The 19,578-nt window shown below is 43.2% G+C and overlaps 1 protein-coding gene across 1 annotated transcript in view; it reads left to right on the top strand.

Annotated features, from left to right (window-relative positions):
- Window positions 1-19,578, top strand: part of unc79 (unc-79 homolog, NALCN channel complex subunit) — a 53,635-nt gene that overhangs the window by 9,079 nt on the left and 24,978 nt on the right. Inside the window, 22 exon segments of the mRNA XM_080784010.1 lie at window positions 191-286; window positions 478-533; window positions 701-830; window positions 1,082-1,146; window positions 2,081-2,169; window positions 2,678-2,718; window positions 2,934-2,962; window positions 5,363-5,592; window positions 8,073-8,244; window positions 8,371-8,601; window positions 8,866-9,056; window positions 10,045-10,168; window positions 11,075-11,215; window positions 11,922-12,137; window positions 12,405-12,632; window positions 13,089-13,230; window positions 14,586-14,665; window positions 15,035-15,183; window positions 15,509-15,666; window positions 17,716-17,897; window positions 18,454-18,655; window positions 18,807-18,986. Of these exon segments, the coding sequence (XP_080640136.1) occupies window positions 191-286; window positions 478-533; window positions 701-830; window positions 1,082-1,146; window positions 2,081-2,169; window positions 2,678-2,718; window positions 2,934-2,962; window positions 5,363-5,592; window positions 8,073-8,244; window positions 8,371-8,601; window positions 8,866-9,056; window positions 10,045-10,168; window positions 11,075-11,215; window positions 11,922-12,137; window positions 12,405-12,632; window positions 13,089-13,230; window positions 14,586-14,665; window positions 15,035-15,183; window positions 15,509-15,666; window positions 17,716-17,897; window positions 18,454-18,655; window positions 18,807-18,986 (3,132 nt within the window).

Genomic DNA, 19,578 nt, shown 5'->3' with positions numbered 1-19,578 from the left:
ATTAAAGTTTGCAGGCAGTGAAGCAGCTGATCATGTGATGTTGCCCCCTTTCCCCCCATATTACCTACACTCACATAGATGCCTATTTCATATATTTATGAAACCAATCCTGCCACAATCACGACCACCAGACATTATCTTTCAATTGTTTATCATTCTCACTCTTTCTGTTATATTTACGCTTCTATAGTGGGTTCCACTCGAAGAGAGGGGGGTGTCCCAGCTTACGTCAATCTCTCTGCCTCCTCCATGCTGATGATTGCAATGCAGTACACGTCAAATCCAGGTAAACCATCATTTGGCTCAAGGCAGTATTGATTACGTTAGCAAAATAGTATATACAGTAACAGTACTGTACATACAATCCATTATATACACACACACACATACCGTATAGATAAATACAACATACGTTATATACTGTGCACACAGTATATACTGTCCGTTTGTCCCCTCAAATATATCTGTCCTTTCCAGTATATCACTGCCAGTTGTTGGAGTGTCTTATGAAGCACAAGCAAGAAGTATGGAAGGTATTCAGTTAACATTTTACTTGGTATGCGAAAGGAACATTAAAGCCTAATTTAAGTTCTCTTTGAAAATATGTCAGTTTGTTTTTATGAAATTAAAGTTTAAAGTTTCTGGCATAAATTTGGCATATGCAGTGTTATGACCACCATGGTATATTTCCTATGTGCAGGACCTGCTTTATGTCATATCCTATGGGCCATCCCAAGTGAAGCCTGCCGCAGTACAGATGTTGTTTCACTACTGGCCCAACCTCAAGCCCCCAGGAGCCATCAGCGAATACAGAGGATTACAGTACACAGGTCAGCACTGTTGATTTCGTCTACTAATAAATACTATGACGAAAAATGTTCGCCGACTACCTTTTTTCAACGACGAAAACTAAATTAAAACTTAAAACTAGGACTAAATATATTGTCAATTTCATCAACAGATTAAAACTAGACAAGAGATCCAGCATGCAACACTTGTTTGCCTATTATGAGACGCCCAGAATATGTCCAGAATACATAAGTATGCTAGTGTTTAAATCTGTCTTTCTGTCTCCACACAGCCTGGAATCCCATTCACTGTCAACACATCGAGTGCCACAATGCCATCAATAAGCCAGCTGTCAAGGTGACCTCTTTCTTCAAACTCCCTGAACCTAAACAAGGGCACAAGTTAGCATTTCATTCATCCAGGGTCTCCAAGGTGAGGTGCAGCTTTCAGTGGAAGGCAAGGCATATGAGCGGAAACCGCCGCTGAGATGGTCATAGGGAATACACATGGCGTGTGCCAGATTGCCATGCTGTGTTCAAGTGTGTGTGTGTGTGTGTGTGTGTGTGTGTGTGTGTGTGTGTGTGTGTGTGTGCGTGCGTGCATGCTCTCTTCTCAGAGACACAGTAAATACATCAGGGAATGCCTGGGTGGCTGTGTGTTAATGATATCAGCCACCATACGACTCCAGGCCTGTCTCTGCAGCTCTGATCTGCAATGCTTGTCTCCGCTCAGCTGTGCACTAAACTGACAAATAGAAGAGGAACATGGGCACGGACATGGGCCAGATTTCAATTACCAGCAAGGAGCAGGGAGGGGGTTGTGTATGTACAGTGTATGTGCACTGCGTGTGTGTGTGTGTATGTGTGTGTGTGTGTGTGTGTGTGTGTGTGTGTGTGTGGGGGGGGGGTTACCCTTTGTAGCCGTTGAGTATGGTGTAGCATCCAGTGAGAACAGTAAATTTCCAGAGTGCCATGCAATCATTTAGGCCATAAGCATTGTGATTTAATGCAGGGCTGTGCACGGAGCAGAACAGCATATGTGTGCAGGCACCCACAAAGGACAGCAGCGACAGTTATCGGGTTCACAGGTTTTTCTGTTCAATTCTGTGATATATTGCCCACTGTGTGTACTGCATCAGAAAAATGTCGGGGGCAGCGGTGCTTGGTAAGGCATTGCAGCAAGTGGTGCTGCAACGGCGTTTGTCTTTTATAGGAAAAATCAAACCTTGTAGTGTTTTCGTGGGCAAACATTCCACCTCTGTTCTAACCACAATTGTCTGACTTCTTTGCAGATGTGCATCGATCCCACTCTCTCTGTTGCCCTGGGAGACAAGCCCCCTCCTCTTTACATATGCGAGGAGTGTAGCCAGAGGATCGCCGGGTATGCTCCTGTTTCAACCTCATCCTTCAGCCCCAAGGCTTTCTACTGTCACCCTCCTCCAACAAGATACCACGCCAAACATACATCACCTGCTGCCTGCCTCATTATTCCTGCTTTTTAAGCCAGGGGGAGCACATCACCATGGTTACATAATTCCCTAGTGATGCTAATGCAATCATCGTCAGAAAACAATACAGTCACTTGTTTACCTTTTCTACGACTTGTAACATGCTATAATTAATAATAATCACAATAATATCTCGAATTCATATGCTTTTCTGAGTACCTAAAGACACTTTATTAACACATAATTGTGTTAAAATTGTGTTAGTTAGTTTTCTGTGAGGCTGAGAACAGAAATGTTGTGCACCTGCTCTGTCAACCATGAGTGATCAGCTGTAGTCTGTGTACATTAGCTCTAAGATTAGATAACCTCTGAGGTAGACTCGGCTAACAAATCAAATATTGCTACATGTAATCTATATTTATTATTTTCTGATCTTTACAGAGACCACGCTGAATGGCTCATTGATGTGCTCTTGCCCCAAGGTGAGCATTCCCAATCAGACATTTGAGTAATAATACAAATTATTATTATTAATAATTATTATTATTTATATCAGGACGTCCACCTTCCCTTGGACCAAGAGACACATTAAATAAAAATATATAAGCAACAACAACAGAGGGGAAACATTTTAATGAACTACTTTTTCCCCCTGCTTGTATTTTGACAATGTCCATCCATGGATTCATTTTCACAGCTGAGATATCTGCAATCTGTCAAAAGAAGGTAAGCTCTACATGTTGTGTTGTGCATGCTGGCATCATAAAAGTGGCATGAACCTTGAACTATACTTGTCCCTTTTTTTAAATAGCCCCAAAAATGACATCGTGTCACAAACGTGTCACGATGTCATACCAATGTAATCCTGTCTTATGTTTGCAAAATAGTGAACTATTTTAACGGGCATAAATGATTAGAGAAACCTGTTAACCTTGTGTTATACAGTATGCTATTTAATTTAATTGCATTCCATTTCATTCTTGTCACATATTGTAAAATCATTATTTATGACCATAATGTTGTTTTTTTTTCTCAATTGGGGAGTCCATTCACTGAAGTGCTTTTGTGATAGCCAAGTCGTTTGTAATGGATCCACTGGGGCATGATGTTTGTTCCGGAATGTATAAGGGCTCCCCCGCTGGTTTCCAGGGAGACGCCATGAAGGCAGCAGAGTGCGGGGTGGGGGACTAGTAGTGTGTCGATCTCAGGTGTTCTATTGAGCTGAGCTGCTAATCGGTACAGTCACTGAGTCAAAGCAAACGCTGTCCGCCGCCCTACTTTGTCCAGCAGGTATAATCCACTTTCATTTTGAGTAGGATTTGTCCCTTCCACTGTACAAAGCACTTTAAACTCCCACCTGAACACATTCCAGTTAAGTCGTCATTACCAGAGAGCATTAATTTCTATCAGAGCCAGAAGTGATTATAAGGAACATATGGTTACACCACAGCACTCCCTATCTCGCTTGCAGATCGGCTATAGCTGAAGTACTGTATAACAGGGCTTACGTAGTTAATGTATGTTTTGTAATAATAATGTAAATCTGCAAAGTAACTATCAAAATATTTGTCTCTTGAGTTGTAGTGGAGTAGAATATAAAGTATATAAACAAAATGACTTCCTCAAAATTGTTAAAGCTCTATTATGTAGTCATTTATTTAGTGATTGGATTTCTGTTTTGTCCAATCTGTATGATAGAGTACTGTATGTACAGTACTATGTTATACAATATAACTTACTGGATGGTTTGGTCTTCTATTGAGACATTTAGATCCTGTGTCTAGGTTGGACACAACCTAGACTGTTTCTGGTTGTCTCCACCAGGCCGAAGGCATGATGGGGAGAGTATGTTTTGCACTCCGTCCGTGTGTGTGTGTGTGTGTGTGTGTGTGTGTGTGTGCGAGTGCGAGTGCGAGTGTGTGTGCGCGTCCATCCGTCCGTCTGTTACCAGCTAACCTCCGGCACCGTTAACATGGTCGATGCCAAATTTTGCACACACACTCCCTGGATGCCAACGATGAACATCTGTCCCAATTTTTCCAGAACGGCCTGTTATAGCGCCACCAGGAGGCTGACTTTTGTAAAACATTTTTTGGCCCGTTTTGAACAAAAAGCCTCAACTCATGAACGCAGCGTGCACTTTCCTACTAGGCTGATGAATATATCCCACCCTTTTCACATAGGCCTGTTATAGCGCCACCAACAGGTCGATTTTTGCAAAACACATCTTTGGAACAAAATGCCTCAAATCATCCAATTGCCATCCAAGGCAAGAAATGGCACCCTTTTCACATTGGCCTATTATAGTGCCACCAGGAGGCCACAACCTGACCTGGCCTGGTGGAGACCTGTGCCCCGAGGGGCACTTTAACTAGTTTGACATATTTCTCACCAAAGCAAGCAAACAGGCTCTATTAGGCTCAGGCTCAGTGGTAATATGTCAGCACTTGCTTGAGCATGAGGCCCGGGTTAAAATCTAGGGGAGAACAGGAAAGGTACAGTTTTAAGTACAGTACTTGGGTAAATGTACTTAGTTACTTTCCACCACTGTTGGTGACAAATCAGGGTTTATTTTGTTTTTGTTGTCGAGCAAAAAGAGGGTGAACGAGAGAACAGCCTGTCAGGGGAAGGATCTGTTAATTTGATAGGCAGAACTGCATCCCTCTAATGGTCAAAGATTACTGGTTGATCAGATTAGGCCAGTCCCCCATTGCCACCCTTTTTATTTATGGAAAGCTGAGACACCCAGGCGACACATAAAGATTCTGCTATCTCTGCTGATAGACTGTAGCTGTACAAGCAAACATCTCTGAGCAAACAGCCCACATAGAGGCATATGAAAGCAGAAGGATGTTATTTGCCAGGATAATGAGGGTGGTCTAAGGAAGCACTTCTTTGATACCTGGAAATGGGGTTATATTTAGAGGCTTGTCATTACATTGTGAATGCAACACAAGAAGGTACACATTTTTCTCAGTAGCCTGTTTGAGGTGGCTGCCAATTCCTAGAATAGAAATTAATTGAGCCTCCCTCTCTCTCTCTCCCCCCTCTCTCTGTCTCACTCTGTCTGTGTCTGTCTCTCTCTCCATCTCTTTCTTTCTCTCTCTGTCTCCTGGTTCATTGTAGAACTGTAGCTCTCATGTCAGGAGGGCAGTTGTCACCTGCTTCTCAGCTGGCTGCTGCGGACGCCATGGCAACCGGCCCGTCCGCTACTGCAAGCGTTGCCATGTCAACCACCACAGCAGCGAGGTGGGGGCTGCGGCGGAGACCCATCTCTACCAGACCTCGCCCCCACCCATCAACACCCGCGAGTGCGGGGCAGAGGAGCTAGTGTGCACCGTGGAGGCTGTTATAAGGTACAGTCACAGAGCCTCACACAGTTACAAACATATCATGACCACAGCGAGTGCTTATGACAGCTGTCTCACAAAACATGCATAGAATGGATCTATGGACTTGTAGTAGTAACCTTATGCTGTAGCTTATTTACAACCGCTAGCTACTGGCAGGTGCTCTAAGGTTGACATTGTTTGTCGGTTGATTAGTCAGCTGGTTGGTCGGTCAGTCCGTCTTTCCATCTTCTACTCTTCCATTCATGCTCTTGGGCATGTTTGGGCCACGACGCGTGAGCTTGAATATCTGCTATATATTTTACTATTTTGGAAATATTTTTATAGTGAAAGTGGTTAAGTGTATCTGGGGCCTGTTCTTTTTTGTATATATTTTATTAATATATAAATAATTATATTTAGTTTTGTATTTGTTGATGACATCTATTATTGAGTTAATTGCTTGAATTGAATGAATGAATACACTAGACTGGTGCCCGGCTGTAAAGCACTGAGTCGGTAACGATGGAAGTTGGAGATCCATGCCCCATCCGGCTATGCAATACCCGTTGTACCCGTGTCAGTGTCCCTTTTATGCCCATATTTAGTTATGTGTGAGGCATGCCCAAATATGGAGTGTTGTGATGTCAAAATAGGCCAGCTCCATATATGGAGCCTGGGAGGAGGCCCTGTCCAGAGCCCGGGCAGAGGCCTTTTGTGGCGGTTCTGAAAAAAAGAAAAGAAAAAATATATGAACTGGCAGCCATGATGTGGTGGTTCTGGACAACTGTGGGTCAGACCGACCTGACACCGGGGACTGCACTCCCTGTGGGGGTGTTGGAACCTGTGTGTCGAATTTGAAGTCGGTGGTGCGAGTGGTTCTCAAGTTACGTGCATTACAGACGTACACACAGACAGAGACATTTATGCATTTATAGATAGGACCACAATGGAAACAAGTTGAAGTCACCAGCACTTTTTTGTGTTATCCTTTTAGCCTGAGATCAGATTCTAAAAATGTCTACTACATCCTGACAGTTTTCTGAAAAAGCTTCTATGTCAGTCGTTCTTCGATTTTTCAAAAATAGCAGACCTGCAAGTCTATTCAATCAATGAATCAAACAAATGAAAAGTATTAAAAGTTTGTGATTAAATAACTGCAGTGGAACACAGGTTATTTTTCCAAGGTCCTGAAAAGTAATACTTTTAGACATACAAGGTTTTCACTTGAGAGCGACAATATCTTTGACTTTTGGATTTGATCATCTTTATTTTGAACCTTTAGGTAAAACAGTAAAATAAAAAATAAAATAAAAAAACACAATGCATATATATATATTTCTTTTTTGAATGAAATAAGAAAATTATAACGACAACAATGTGATCATTGATCTTCCACCTGAAGTTCAAAAAGGAGTAGGAAGAGGTAAAGACTTATTTACTCCTACCCCCTTCTTATAATATTCACAATCTCTATATCCTAATTACACTGGAATTTGCTGTGCAACTTCCTGATCCCCAGCTACTGATTGTTGCTGACCCTCCTCTCTAGCACCACCCTAAAGCCAAAATGTCCACTTGCACACACAATATCTCAAAATATAATAAGCAGATTATCATGACATTTGCTGTGCACATTCATACTACCCAGAGAATGGGCCCTACTGATTTGGGTGACTCAATGCCCTGTACTAGCACCACCCTTAGGCAGACATTTCAAATTGCACACATGCTCAAACTCTAATGAGCAGTTTGCCATGACACATGTTGAGTGGACTCATGCTTCCTGGAGCATGAGTGGACCTAGTGGACCATAGAGTGGACTTATTTTGGTGACCCCATGACCTTTCATTTAGCACTACATTTTGGCTAACATCAGGTGCAAGGAGCAGCACAGCCTCTAGGGCGTCTGTTAGCAGAGCTTTTAGACTCTTATTTATCTTGCCATATCCATCCGTTCATCTTCAACCGCTTATCCGTAGGCGGGTCGCGGGGGCAACAGCTCCAACAGAGAGCTCCAGACTTCCCTCTCCAGAGCAACATTAGTAACTTCCTCCTGGGGGATCCCGAGGCGTTCCAAGGCCAGTGAGTTGATGTAATCCCTCCATCTGCGCCTTGGTCTGCCCCAGGGTCTTCTCCCAGTGGGACGTGCCTCGAGGACCTCGAGGAGGAGACGCTTGAGAGGCATCCTAACCAGATGCCCGAACCACCTAAGCGTGCTCCTTTATAGGCGAAGAAGCAGCAACTCTACTCTGAGTCTCTCTCGTGTGACTGAACTTCTCACCCTATCTCTGGGTGGGAGATGCCAGCTACCCGTCAGAGAAAACTAATTTTGACCATAGGTGAGAGTAGGAACAAAGATTGCTCAGTAGACAGAGGGCTTTGCCTTCTGGCTAAGCTCTCTTTTCGTCACAATACAGTACCGGTAGTTCCTTCTCTTGCCATATTTATATTAATATTCCCTGTAATATCCCTCTCTCTGTTATGCCCTCTCCATACATGTCCAGCCTTCTGAAGGAAGCAGAGATTCATGCCGAACTACGTGAGTTTGAGATGAACAGGCGCCGGCAGATGGGTCTCTCCGCCTCCCACCACTCACTGGACAACATTGACTTTGACAACAAGGAGGATGACCAGCATGACCAGCGCCTTCTCAGTCAGTTTGGCATTTGGTTCCTGGTGAGTATCTGTTCATCGGCTGTTTCTGTGTCACTCAGATAAGGATATGCGCGTGTTGTTATCGCCTCTCTGCTGAATTCAATAACCTAATTGATTAGTTGTCATTTCTCCAATCCCCACACGCAGGTGAGCTTGTGCACCCCCAATGAGAACACGCCCACGGAGAGTCTAGCGCGGCTTGTCAGTATGGTCTTCCAGTGGTTTCACTCCACTGCCTACATGATGGATGACGAGGTTGGCAGCCTGGTGGAGAAGCTCAAGCCTCAGTTTGTCACAAAATGGTTGAAGACGGTGTGTGATGTGCGCTTCGATGTCATGGTCATGTGCCTCCTGCCCAAACCTGTGGAATTCGCCAGGGTAAGGCATTCAGAGCCTTACATTAGTGTGCCGAGGTTTAGAAATGTAAATTTTGCCAACATAAGCTTTGGCGTAAATATGATGGCATTGGTATTGCATGGTGAAAATAGACAACCTACAAGCTCGTAGCATATGTAGTTGCTATATGGAGATTTGTATGCAGCATAATTATGATGAACTATTAGGCCTAAATTAAGCACGTTTTTTGAGAATTTCCCTGTGGCTGTGCTGGAGCTGAACCTGTCCATATATGCCTACCCTCAGGTGGGAGGTTACTGGGACAAATCATGCAGCACCGTGACCCAACTAAAGGAGGGCTTGAACCGTATCCTTTGTCTGATACCGTACAATGTCATCAGCCAGCCACTTTGGGAGTGTTTCATGCCTGAATGGCTGGAGGCCATCCGCACAGAGGTACCTGACCAGCAGCTCAAAGAATTCCGTGAGGTGCTCAGGTACTGTACATAATTATACTAGTCTTCATTGATATAGAGCCTTTTTCTCCAATGGGCTTTGCGGTGTATTCTCCCCATACCATACACATACCGACCGTCATATTCACACGCTGTCGGTAGAGACAGACAGCCAGCCATATCAGCCTCTGTTTTCATATTGTAACTTTATTGCTTTAACATAACTTAGTACTGGGGGCTCAACCTTAATTTTCCCGAAGGCAAAAAAAGATAAGTAAAATATGTAAAAATGGTGCATTGTGGAAATACACTTTATCGAATTTTGTAACATTGACTTGTCAGTTACCTGCAAGGTCAGTCATGTCCATCCCTGTTGAGGCACACAGTAAAGTCTCTGTGTTAAGTATTATATTGGCAAGGGAATCAACAATGATTTATTATTCTATTAATGATCTACGTGGTTAACAAAGAATAATACACAATATGGAGGCTAATTACCCCTTGCATAACTTTTAAAAAAGCTGATTATGCTGTTTAAATACCATGGCCACTTACCAGTGATTAAAAGTGTTTATTCATATTTTGGGCAATGCTCTCTTTGATTATGGAAAATGTGTGTTATCTTTGTCAACCTTGGAATAAACGCCACCTTATTACTCCAGCAAGTAGGCGAAAGCCATCATGACGAAGTACCATTAGCTACAAGCATAGCTTGCAGCTAATGTTAGTTTAAATAACCGTTACAACATTTTGTATGCATATTAATTTTATGATAAGAGTCTAAGGCCACAGCCATACAGAAAATGAAGCAAACCCAATCAGAATGGAGTATTCCTTGTGGCTAAAGAATCATAATCTGATTCAAGAAAAATTGGTTAATGAATATGGTTAATTACCATTTCAATGATACATTGATTGGAATTAGATTTGTTAGCGTGGGGGACAAAGCAATGCAAAGCAATGCAATTACAGATACACGACAGTATAAATAAATACACTGCAACGGCTTCTATCTCTCTTCTCTGTGCAGTAAGATGTTTGATATTGAGCTGTGCCCTCTGCCATTCTCCATGGAGGAGATGTTTGGCTTCATCAGCTGCAGATTCTCTGGCTACCCAGCGTCCGTGCAAGAGCAGGCTCTGCTGTGGCTGCATGTGAGTGCGCACGCACGCACGCACGCGCGCACGCACACACACACACACACACACACACACACACACACACACACACACACACACACACACACACACACACACACACACATACATACACATCCTTTTACTGTACCTCTAGTCTTGTGAGAACCTTTCATTTGATGTCCACTGACTACATTACTTCCCTGACCTCTGACATTAACTATCACCACTACATGCCCAATCTGAGAACCCATCGGCAAAAAAGGGAGGCGGGGGAGATTCTTTGAATGTTCTGGCTGTCTTGAGAGATTACTAGCATTAACCTTTGCCGTAACCACCCTAAATCCTTTTGGAAATACAGTTCTCACATAATAATACAGGTTAATAATACAGGTACACACATGTGCACGGCTGCACGCACACATGAACATGTCTAATCTCTGTCCAGTTCATATCCTGTGGTTCCCTCTACACTAGTATGTGTGCATTGACCAGGTTGTCATTGGGTGTGTGAGAGACCCTGGCAGGATTCCTGCTGAATATGGATCTGGGTCACACACAGTGAGGCTGATGAAGAAAGGAGGGATTTTGCATTTTCACTCCATATGCACTCACAGCTTGCTGCCCTACATGGATGGCTTTCAAGTCTTCCACCAAATCACTCTGACCAAGAGATATAACAGTAGCTTCATCGATCACATTAGGGCAGGTCATGTTATTTAGAAGAAGAGCATCTACTAAATGCCTAAATTGTTTCAATCAGATGAAGTGGCACCCGTTCCTCTCTTTTGTTTATAACCCTTAACATTGTCTTGTACAAATTTACATATTTATCTTTATTTGTCTTTGAGTGCATTATATTGCCTGTCTGTGTATAAGCTGTATGTTCGTATTAACTTGGGTGTTTCTGGTCTGCAACTACAGGTGCTGTCAGAGTTGGACATTGTGGTGCCTCTACAGCTGTTGATTGGGATGTTCTCTGATGGCGTGAACTCCGTGAAAGAGCTGGCCAATCAGAGGAAGTCACGGGTCTCGGATCTGACTGGCAACAGTGGGGCTCGGAGGGTGAGATACTATACTGTACATCCATGACAAAATGACTGCGGTCAAATGATCTCATCATCAGCCTTTTAAGCTCTTCTCTAGAGACATGACAATTTGAGCCTTTAGCACTCACTTTTTTTGTGGCTGAATCACAGCAGAATATAGCTAGCTCGGGCATGTACAGTAATCACACCAGGATTTTATTTTTTATTTCTTTTAACCCATTCTGACCTGAGATCAGATTCATACGAGGTTTCCACTGGGACACACACTGGTCTGATGAACCCATTCTGACCTGAGATCAGATTCTAAAAATGTCAGTCGTTCTTCGATTTAAAAAAAATAGCAGACCTACAAGCTCGTAGCGCGCCACTCGGTGGCACGCTACGAGCTTGTAGATCTGCTATTTTTCAATAGCTAAAGCATAACATGATGCTATCACCAAAATGGGTTCCCGGTCAGAATGGGTTAATCTGGTCTCTATTGTCTATTGTTCGTCGGAATTTGCGTTTCCATGGGAACTGTCTATGTCTAAAAATAGTCCTGTTAATTGAACTTGCCTATCATACCGACTTATCAGTAAAAGTTAAAGCTGCACACTGCGTGGGTTTAGATGTCATAGCTGTCAGCAATAGGAGTGTGGGAGTATGCACGACGAGATGATGTGCAAAACCAACTGTAGCCAGCGCACCTCACATTGTATGATATGCGTGGGTGCGTGCCGTAGGTGAGCGTCGTATCCGATCCGGGACACCGTGGGCAACACAACACCCTCAGCCCGTATCCGAGTCCATTTCGGAGCCCATTCCGCAGTCCCCTGCGCTGCAGCCCATTTAAAAACCTGGGGCACGCCACTGGCCACTGTGCCCTGGACCTGGACTGTGACGACGATGATATGAACCTGGGCTGTTTCATCCTCATGTTTGACCTCGTCCTCAAGCAGGTAGCAATCACACGCACGCACGCACGCACGCACTCACACACACACACACACACACACACACACACACACACACACACACACACACACCAAGCAAAGACATACGTACTGTATACAATACAGAGTTTAGCTATATTTTGTCCTCTCCCATTCATCCAGAGATACATGACTCATACTGAACAAAACACACAGGTTGTAGAGATTTGTGTCGTGCTCCAGTTTCCTTTGTTCCCTGTGCGTTTTCACGGCTGCTTGCTCCCCCTGTCCCAGATGGAGCTCCAGGATGACGGTGTGATGCTGGGTCTAGACAGCAGTCTGGGGAAGGACATTGTGGGCATTATCAACAATGTGTTCCAGGCCCCGTGGGGGGGCTCGCACACCTGTCAGAAGGACGAGAAGGCCCTGGAGTGCAGCCTGTGTCAGTCCAGCATCCTGTGCTACCAGCTGGGCTGTGAGCTACTGGAGAGGTTGACCCCTCGGGAGGAGATACGACTGGTGGTGAGGCACACATCATCACTGCACCATACGACTGGTGGTGAGGCACACATCATCACTGCACCATACGACTGGTGGTGAGGCACACATCATCACTGCACCATACGACTGGTGGTGAGGCACACATCATCACTGCACCAAATCGTCATGCGCGACAATGCAAAAGGGGCAGTGCACAGAGAACATGTCAGCTCCTAGGTCGGATGTCATACATTCACTAGTCAGTCCTCCAGTCCCCACACTTCCCGCAGTGCAACACGCCGCTCACAGTATGTGATTACGTCATTTTGTTGCACATTCACACATTATTCTCACACTCACCTGGAGGTAAAATCTTGTAACATTTGCATGTGAATGCGACCAGCAGTCTCAACAGTTGATGGCTAAATATGATACATGCAAATAACTACGACTGAACAGTAAATTACTGAATATTTCATGTAATCTAATGTCTTCTAGGAGCCCACTGATACTTTGGAGGAAACTCTGTTGTTACCGCAGCCAGACCTGTCTATGACAAGTGACAACGGAACAGAGGAAGGAGACAAAACAAGTGGCCCAAACACTGACAACCCCAGCAACAACTCTCCTGATAATCCATGTGTGTATATACAGTACATAATGTTACAGTATAATATATTGCTCTTTCAATTTGAAAGAAGACACTGTGTTACATTTAAATGTGTAACCCATTGGATTCTGTCTTAATCCATCTTCTGACATAAGAGGTCATCAATTAGGATTAATGTACACATGAATAGAGCCATTTCACATTCCCAAAAATGAGTAACACAACTTTTTTTGTGTGATTTTGAGACCTGTATTGCCATATAATGAGATTGAATGTAGAGAGAAAAACAACGTGATTCCTTGTTCCCCTCCCAAAGAGCACTATTTTGGCCTAAGTCACACTCTCACTTTGGCCTAAGTCACACTCTCACTTTGGCCTAAGTCACACTCATTTTACAAAAAACATGATCCTTTTCAATTAGGACTTTCAATTTACTTTGGCGATTTTACCAGAGGTGGCCAATGTCATGAGGAGCTGAAAAACATCCTCCAAAAATGACTTAGGCCATTAGTTTAATCCATTTTGGGCGGGAACAACTTTTGGTGTTAGCATTACGTTTTGCTTTAGCTATTAAAAAATAGCAGATCTACGCACGCTACGAGCTTGTAGATCTGCTATTTTTGAAGAATCGTGAAAAATAACATGAAAGTGTTTGTGAACGACTGACATAGAAAAACATAGCTTTTTCAAGAAAACAGTCAGGATTTAGAAGACGATTGCAGAATCGTTCCCAGGTCAAAATGGGTTAAGAAGGTATACAGTACCTTTCATGCCGGGACCATGTCTATGTAACTAATTATAAATGTTGCTATATGTAATGTATTCATTTATTTATTTCTCAGCCTCTGTAGCAGATGGACACATGAAATGATCATTTGACAGCTTGCTAATACTAAACATAAACATTAACAACAACAATTTAACTTATACCATTAAAACCGGGAAAGCATCAATGACATTTTAGATTTTTAGCATATACAAGTTACCAGGGTTGGCTCACTTGGTCCACTCTTTTTTTCCATCTCTACTAAATCACTTCGCCGTATATAGCTGATCTACAAGCTCACCACGCATTGCGTATTGATGATAAAGTGTGTTCCTAAAATTCACAATTTTGTAAATTACACTGAACTAGCCCCGCATTCTGAACCTTTGGGTGACAATGTCAGTACATTTCAGTTCTTGGAAAAATTTCTTTCCCTGGGATTTTGATAATTGAGTCTTCACTCTAATGAAACGAATGAAACGAAAGCCTGTTTTGTACTTCATTGTGCGATGCTGTCACTGACTGAAAATCTCAGATTTGTAAGCTTCAGTGTGTAGATCTACTGTTTTCAGCATCTAACAGTGTACTTTCTCTCATACAAATGCCTTGTTCCTTTCAGCAATGAAGAATAACGCTGATAAGAAGTTCTCCTACCAGCAGCTACCAGTGTCTTTGAAGCTTATATACACCATTCTGCAGGTACTCATTTGACCTATATAAATATGGTTGGGGCTGACCTGGTAATCAATTTCTACAAGCTCAGAATCTGTGATTTTGAAGTTACACAATCTCAACCTTCCTATATCCTTAAACTTATCTACCCACACCAGATCTAAAGCTTAACGTAACCATCTCTAATGTAACGCCTCAACTCAACCATTTTAGCGTTGTATCAGAACTTAATTTGTCTCTGCTCGGCTCTGCTGGTGTAGTATGATACTGTTCGGTAGCCACTCAGGAATAAAATCCCCTAAGCGGTATAACCCGCAAAGCTAATAAAAGATTACAGAAAAACTGGTCTTGAAATGTGTTGATTTCAATATGCCATGTATCCTCTGTTGGCTTCAGGAAATGTCCAAGTTTGAGGAGCCTGATATCTTGTTCAACATGCTGAACTGTCTGAAGATCTTGTGTCTCCATGGGGAGTGTCTGTACCTGGCCCGTAAGGACCATCCACAGTTCCTTGCCTACGTCCAGGAAAAGATGCTCATCCCGAGGTCTGCAACAACTCTGCTTGAAGATATGGGAAAAAGTGACCTTGATGCTGTTGATGGAAATATCTTGTGACAATTGTATTTTTGCCAGAATCCAATCGACTCCTTAATGGCCTCTTCTGCAATGTCATGTGGTGTGTGTGTGTGTGTGTGTGTGTGTGTGTGTGTGTGTGTGTGTGTGTGTGTGTGTGTGTGTGTGCGTGTGCGTGTGCGTGTGCGTGTGTGTGTGTGTGTGTGTGTGTGTGTGTGTGTGTGTGCGCGCGCACGCACGCACGCACGCGTTTGTGTACGTGCGTGTATGCATGTATTGTATGTGTATGTTTTTCAGCCTGTGGTCCATGCTGAAGTCGGAGTTCTGCCAGCTGGCCTCCCTGGCAGTGCCCCAGCTCCTTCATGCCCTTTCTCTCTCCCATGGGGCGGACATATTCTGGAACCTTGTTGACATAAACTTCAACAGCAAGGACTGGAAGATTCGATTTGAAGCAGGTGAGAAGATCAAGCATTTACCCGGCAAACATTTAAACCATATCAATATCCTAGCATCCCTATCCTGTCATAATAAACATTAGGTGGAAAATAGTAGTGGGAGAAAAGGAAGGGGTCAAGTATAGACCCCTTAGGGCCACTGGTATCATATATAGAGGTTTATGTGGTTTTTAATGTCAAACAACGTCTGTCAGGTCTCTTAGCGGATATGAATGTATGAACTTATATGAATGTTTTATTTAGGTCAGGAATTTTACAGATAAATTGACATTTTGACTGAGTTTTTAGATCGTAGAAATTAAACATACTATATTCATGTATATCTTGTCACATAATAATATTCATTTAATTAACTGCTTTTTTTCTATGACATGATTTCCATCAGCCTTGATGGAGGTTGACAAATTGTTTCGTCATACTGTCTTCAATAAGATTTCAATATGATTCTGAATAAAGCATCGGCAGCCATATTCTCATATGATACCGTATGGGCATTTATACAGGCCTGTAAGTTGTAACAGAAACAAGGCTCGCACAGTAAAATCTTCCATGTTAATTTAACTATCTTTAATGGATGTTTTTTTACAAGGATGTTTTTTTACTGCGTATGATGGCAATGACCCCACATCAATGACATTATGATGTGGTTGTTTGGTTTTTATGACAGGTTATGTAAATGCGTCTGTGGTTACATGAATGAAACATTAGGGGAATACCCACAGTCTGCTTGCACTGTATAACCTCATCCGCACGCTCTTGCTTAACCACGTCTCCCCCTAGTGTTGTCATGGTTACCATGCGGCTCCAACAAATGGCAAAGGGGAATTGTGTGATTAATACATTTCTTCCCACCCTGTGATTGGCAGAATAGCTGTGTGACCTTGAGTCAGCTAGAGGACGGGGTGTATGGCAAGATGGGAGCGTGGGTTAAACACAGACAATACCTTATTTAAAATCAATGTGTGTATCATCATATATTGTCCAGAGAATGCAGAGTAAATCACAGCATGAATAGTGACACCGCATTGTATCATTTGGATTCATTATGTCCAAGGGAAATTGTGTGTCATGAGATATTTTTTACAAAGGGTCTGTATTGTGATGATAACTAATCATGTATACACCCCCATATGAGCTATGTTAAAACAGATGGTCAGACCGTAATGCTAAAAGGACAGTTGCATACCCATGCTATACTGTGACTGACTGGCTAGTATCTGGTGATGACCACCCATTCCTGAGCCCCTCTCTAGAGCCACAATGACACCTAGTGGTCAACATTGGCAATTAACAAAGTGGCTTTTAGGTGTTCATCTTTTGAGTTGAGTCATAATAGAGTATGCACATGCATGATTTTCCCAACAGGACACGCCCCCCTCATCTAGACTGAGTGGCAAAACATTGAGCAGCTTGTAGTGTTGGAGTTTGGAAGCGCTCGTTGGAAATCACTCAACCGTCCTGCGTACCACCTGTTGAAAACAAGCACTTCCAAACTCCAACACTACAAGCTGCTCACTTTTGACACATCAAATGCAGGGCATTTCTTGACAGAAAGTAGCTCATAACGTTTCTATGGTGGATTTTTATGAAACAAAAACTTTGCAGATAGAAAGAGGATAATTCAAGCTTTACGTACAGCTGCAATGTTGGTGAGTTAACATTGTTTAATGCAATCAGACAGGACTTTTCTGTTTGGATGAATGGGCTGTCAAGGCCAGAAAGTAGTTTTTTGCCACTCAGTGGGCGTTCCTGCTTAACTTCCAGGTACGATGATGTCATGTTCATACCCTCTATACAAAAGCAACCCACAATGGTGGAGATGATATTTTTGAGCCCCTCCTATATACAGCTTTTGTCCCCACAAAATGTCCACAACACAAACATTAAATGCCATTGACAATGAAGGGAAGATTTTACGCCAAATTTCTGTTTCAATAGTTCAACTATTTAAAGCTGTCTGGAAACGATTAGGTAGTTGCCACACTGCTTTCTCTGAATCTTGGTGTTGAGATGATCAATTGTGTCCTGCATTGTTATAATAACCATCAGTGGAGAAGGTGGCAGTACTCTGTCGGTTCCTGGACATTGGTTCCGTGACCAAGAACCACCTGCTGAAGTATTCCCTGGCCCATGCCTTCTGCTGCTTCCTGGCATCTGTAGAGGATGTCAACCCAGCTGTCGCCACCCGGGCCAGACTACTGCTAGACACCATCAAAAGGCCAGCACTGCAGGTGACCTAAACAACACCACATCAAATGAGAGAGGGAGAGAGAGATTATAAGAACACAAGAAACCTTCTCGAGAACCGCCCAAACAAAATCAATTTCAAACCCGGCGTGCATATCACAGACGGTCGGAGTGCCCTGATGTCATCACTATGATGTCATCAGATGTCATCACTATGACATCATAGTACTGTCATCATAGACTGGCCAGGACTGCATACTTGGGCATGCCTGACATGGAACTGCCTACATGGGCAATTGGGCATAAAAGGAACGCAGACGGACAGGCAGCTTCCTAATTAGGGTGATGCCCTATAGCGCCTTTCAACCTATGAAAATAATTGGGCTTATTGGCACATATGTGTTAATTTCTCTCTGCATGTGATAAAAGTGGACCACTTTCAGAGTTAATTTGACTGTGTGTGTGTGTGTGTGTGTGTGTGTGTGTGTGTGTGTGTGTGTGTGTGTGTGTGTGTGTGTGTGTGTGTGTGTGTGTGTGTGTGTGTGTGTGTGTGTGTTATGTGCACATTCTTTATTGATGTGTCTGTCTGTGTGTGTCTAGGGCTTGTGCATCTGCCTGGACTTCCAGTTTGATACCGTCGTGAGGGATCGACCCATCATCCTCAGCAAGCTGTTGTTGTTGCACTCTCTGAAGAAGGAGGTTCCTGCTCTTAGCTGGGAGTTTTTTGTTAACCGCTTTGAAACGCTTTCTCTGGAGGCTCAGCTACACCTGGACTGCAACAAGGACTTCCCTTTCCCTACTAGTAGGTCCCTATACTGCATTCTCACTGGATGTTTATTTGACATAGTTACCTGCAAACCCACTTAAAGATGTGGCATACATTGTCTGTGTGCTGTAATTTAGAACGTTGCTCCCCACCATGTTGTGCTAAAACAAGCTGTTCTTTTTGTCAGCCATCACAGCCGTACGCACCAACGTGGCCAACCTCAGCGACGCAGCTCTATGGAAGATACGGCGTGCCCGGTTTGCCAGGAACCGGCAGAAGAGTGTGCGTTCGCTCCGTGACAGTGTGAAGGGTGCACCCGTGTCCAAGAGGGCATTCTCACTCCCCGAGTCCCTGAGCAACCGGCTTCGTGAGTAGCAAAGACTGGCCGGTTGTCTGTCTGTCCATGTCTGAACGATGTCTTAATTCCATACTTAATATGTGCAAATGCACAAGCAATGATTTTCAGGGACATTTGACAACAGACAGCTGAACATATTAACGCTTGTGTCCCTATTTTGTGCATGTCATTACAGGTGAAATCTTTCACAAAAGAAAAAGTACAATCTTTTTCAAATGTGTCGTGATGAGCCCATTTCATTTTCACAGTATAAAATAGGGCTTTGTGTGTAAGCGTTATTCCCTTGGACTGTTACAAATTGTCCAAAGGTTAAAATCCCCCGGTCATCTGGTCAATTTAAAGCTACATCATGTCACGTGTGGTGGTGCCTAACAATAGGGTAATTATGATGCTGTCGTACTTCGAACATTGTCAGAGCTAGACAAGTCTATATATATATATATATATATATATATATATATATATATATCCAGTCTGGTTCCATTTTCTTAATGTCTCTGCTCACTCATATTATGCATTTTTCTATGTTTCTATGCATCCATGTTTGTTCCTATGTCAGTGGGGTGTTGTTTGGGGTCTTCCACCGCCGTTAAAACCTCTG

This window comes from Protomyctophum bolini, assembly GCF_963924005.1.
Source record: "Protomyctophum bolini genome assembly, chromosome: 15".
Lineage (NCBI taxonomy): Eukaryota > Metazoa > Chordata > Actinopteri > Myctophiformes > Myctophidae > Protomyctophum > Protomyctophum bolini.
Note: the sequence above shows the minus strand (reverse complement) of the source record. Positions and strands in the feature narration are given on the sequence as shown.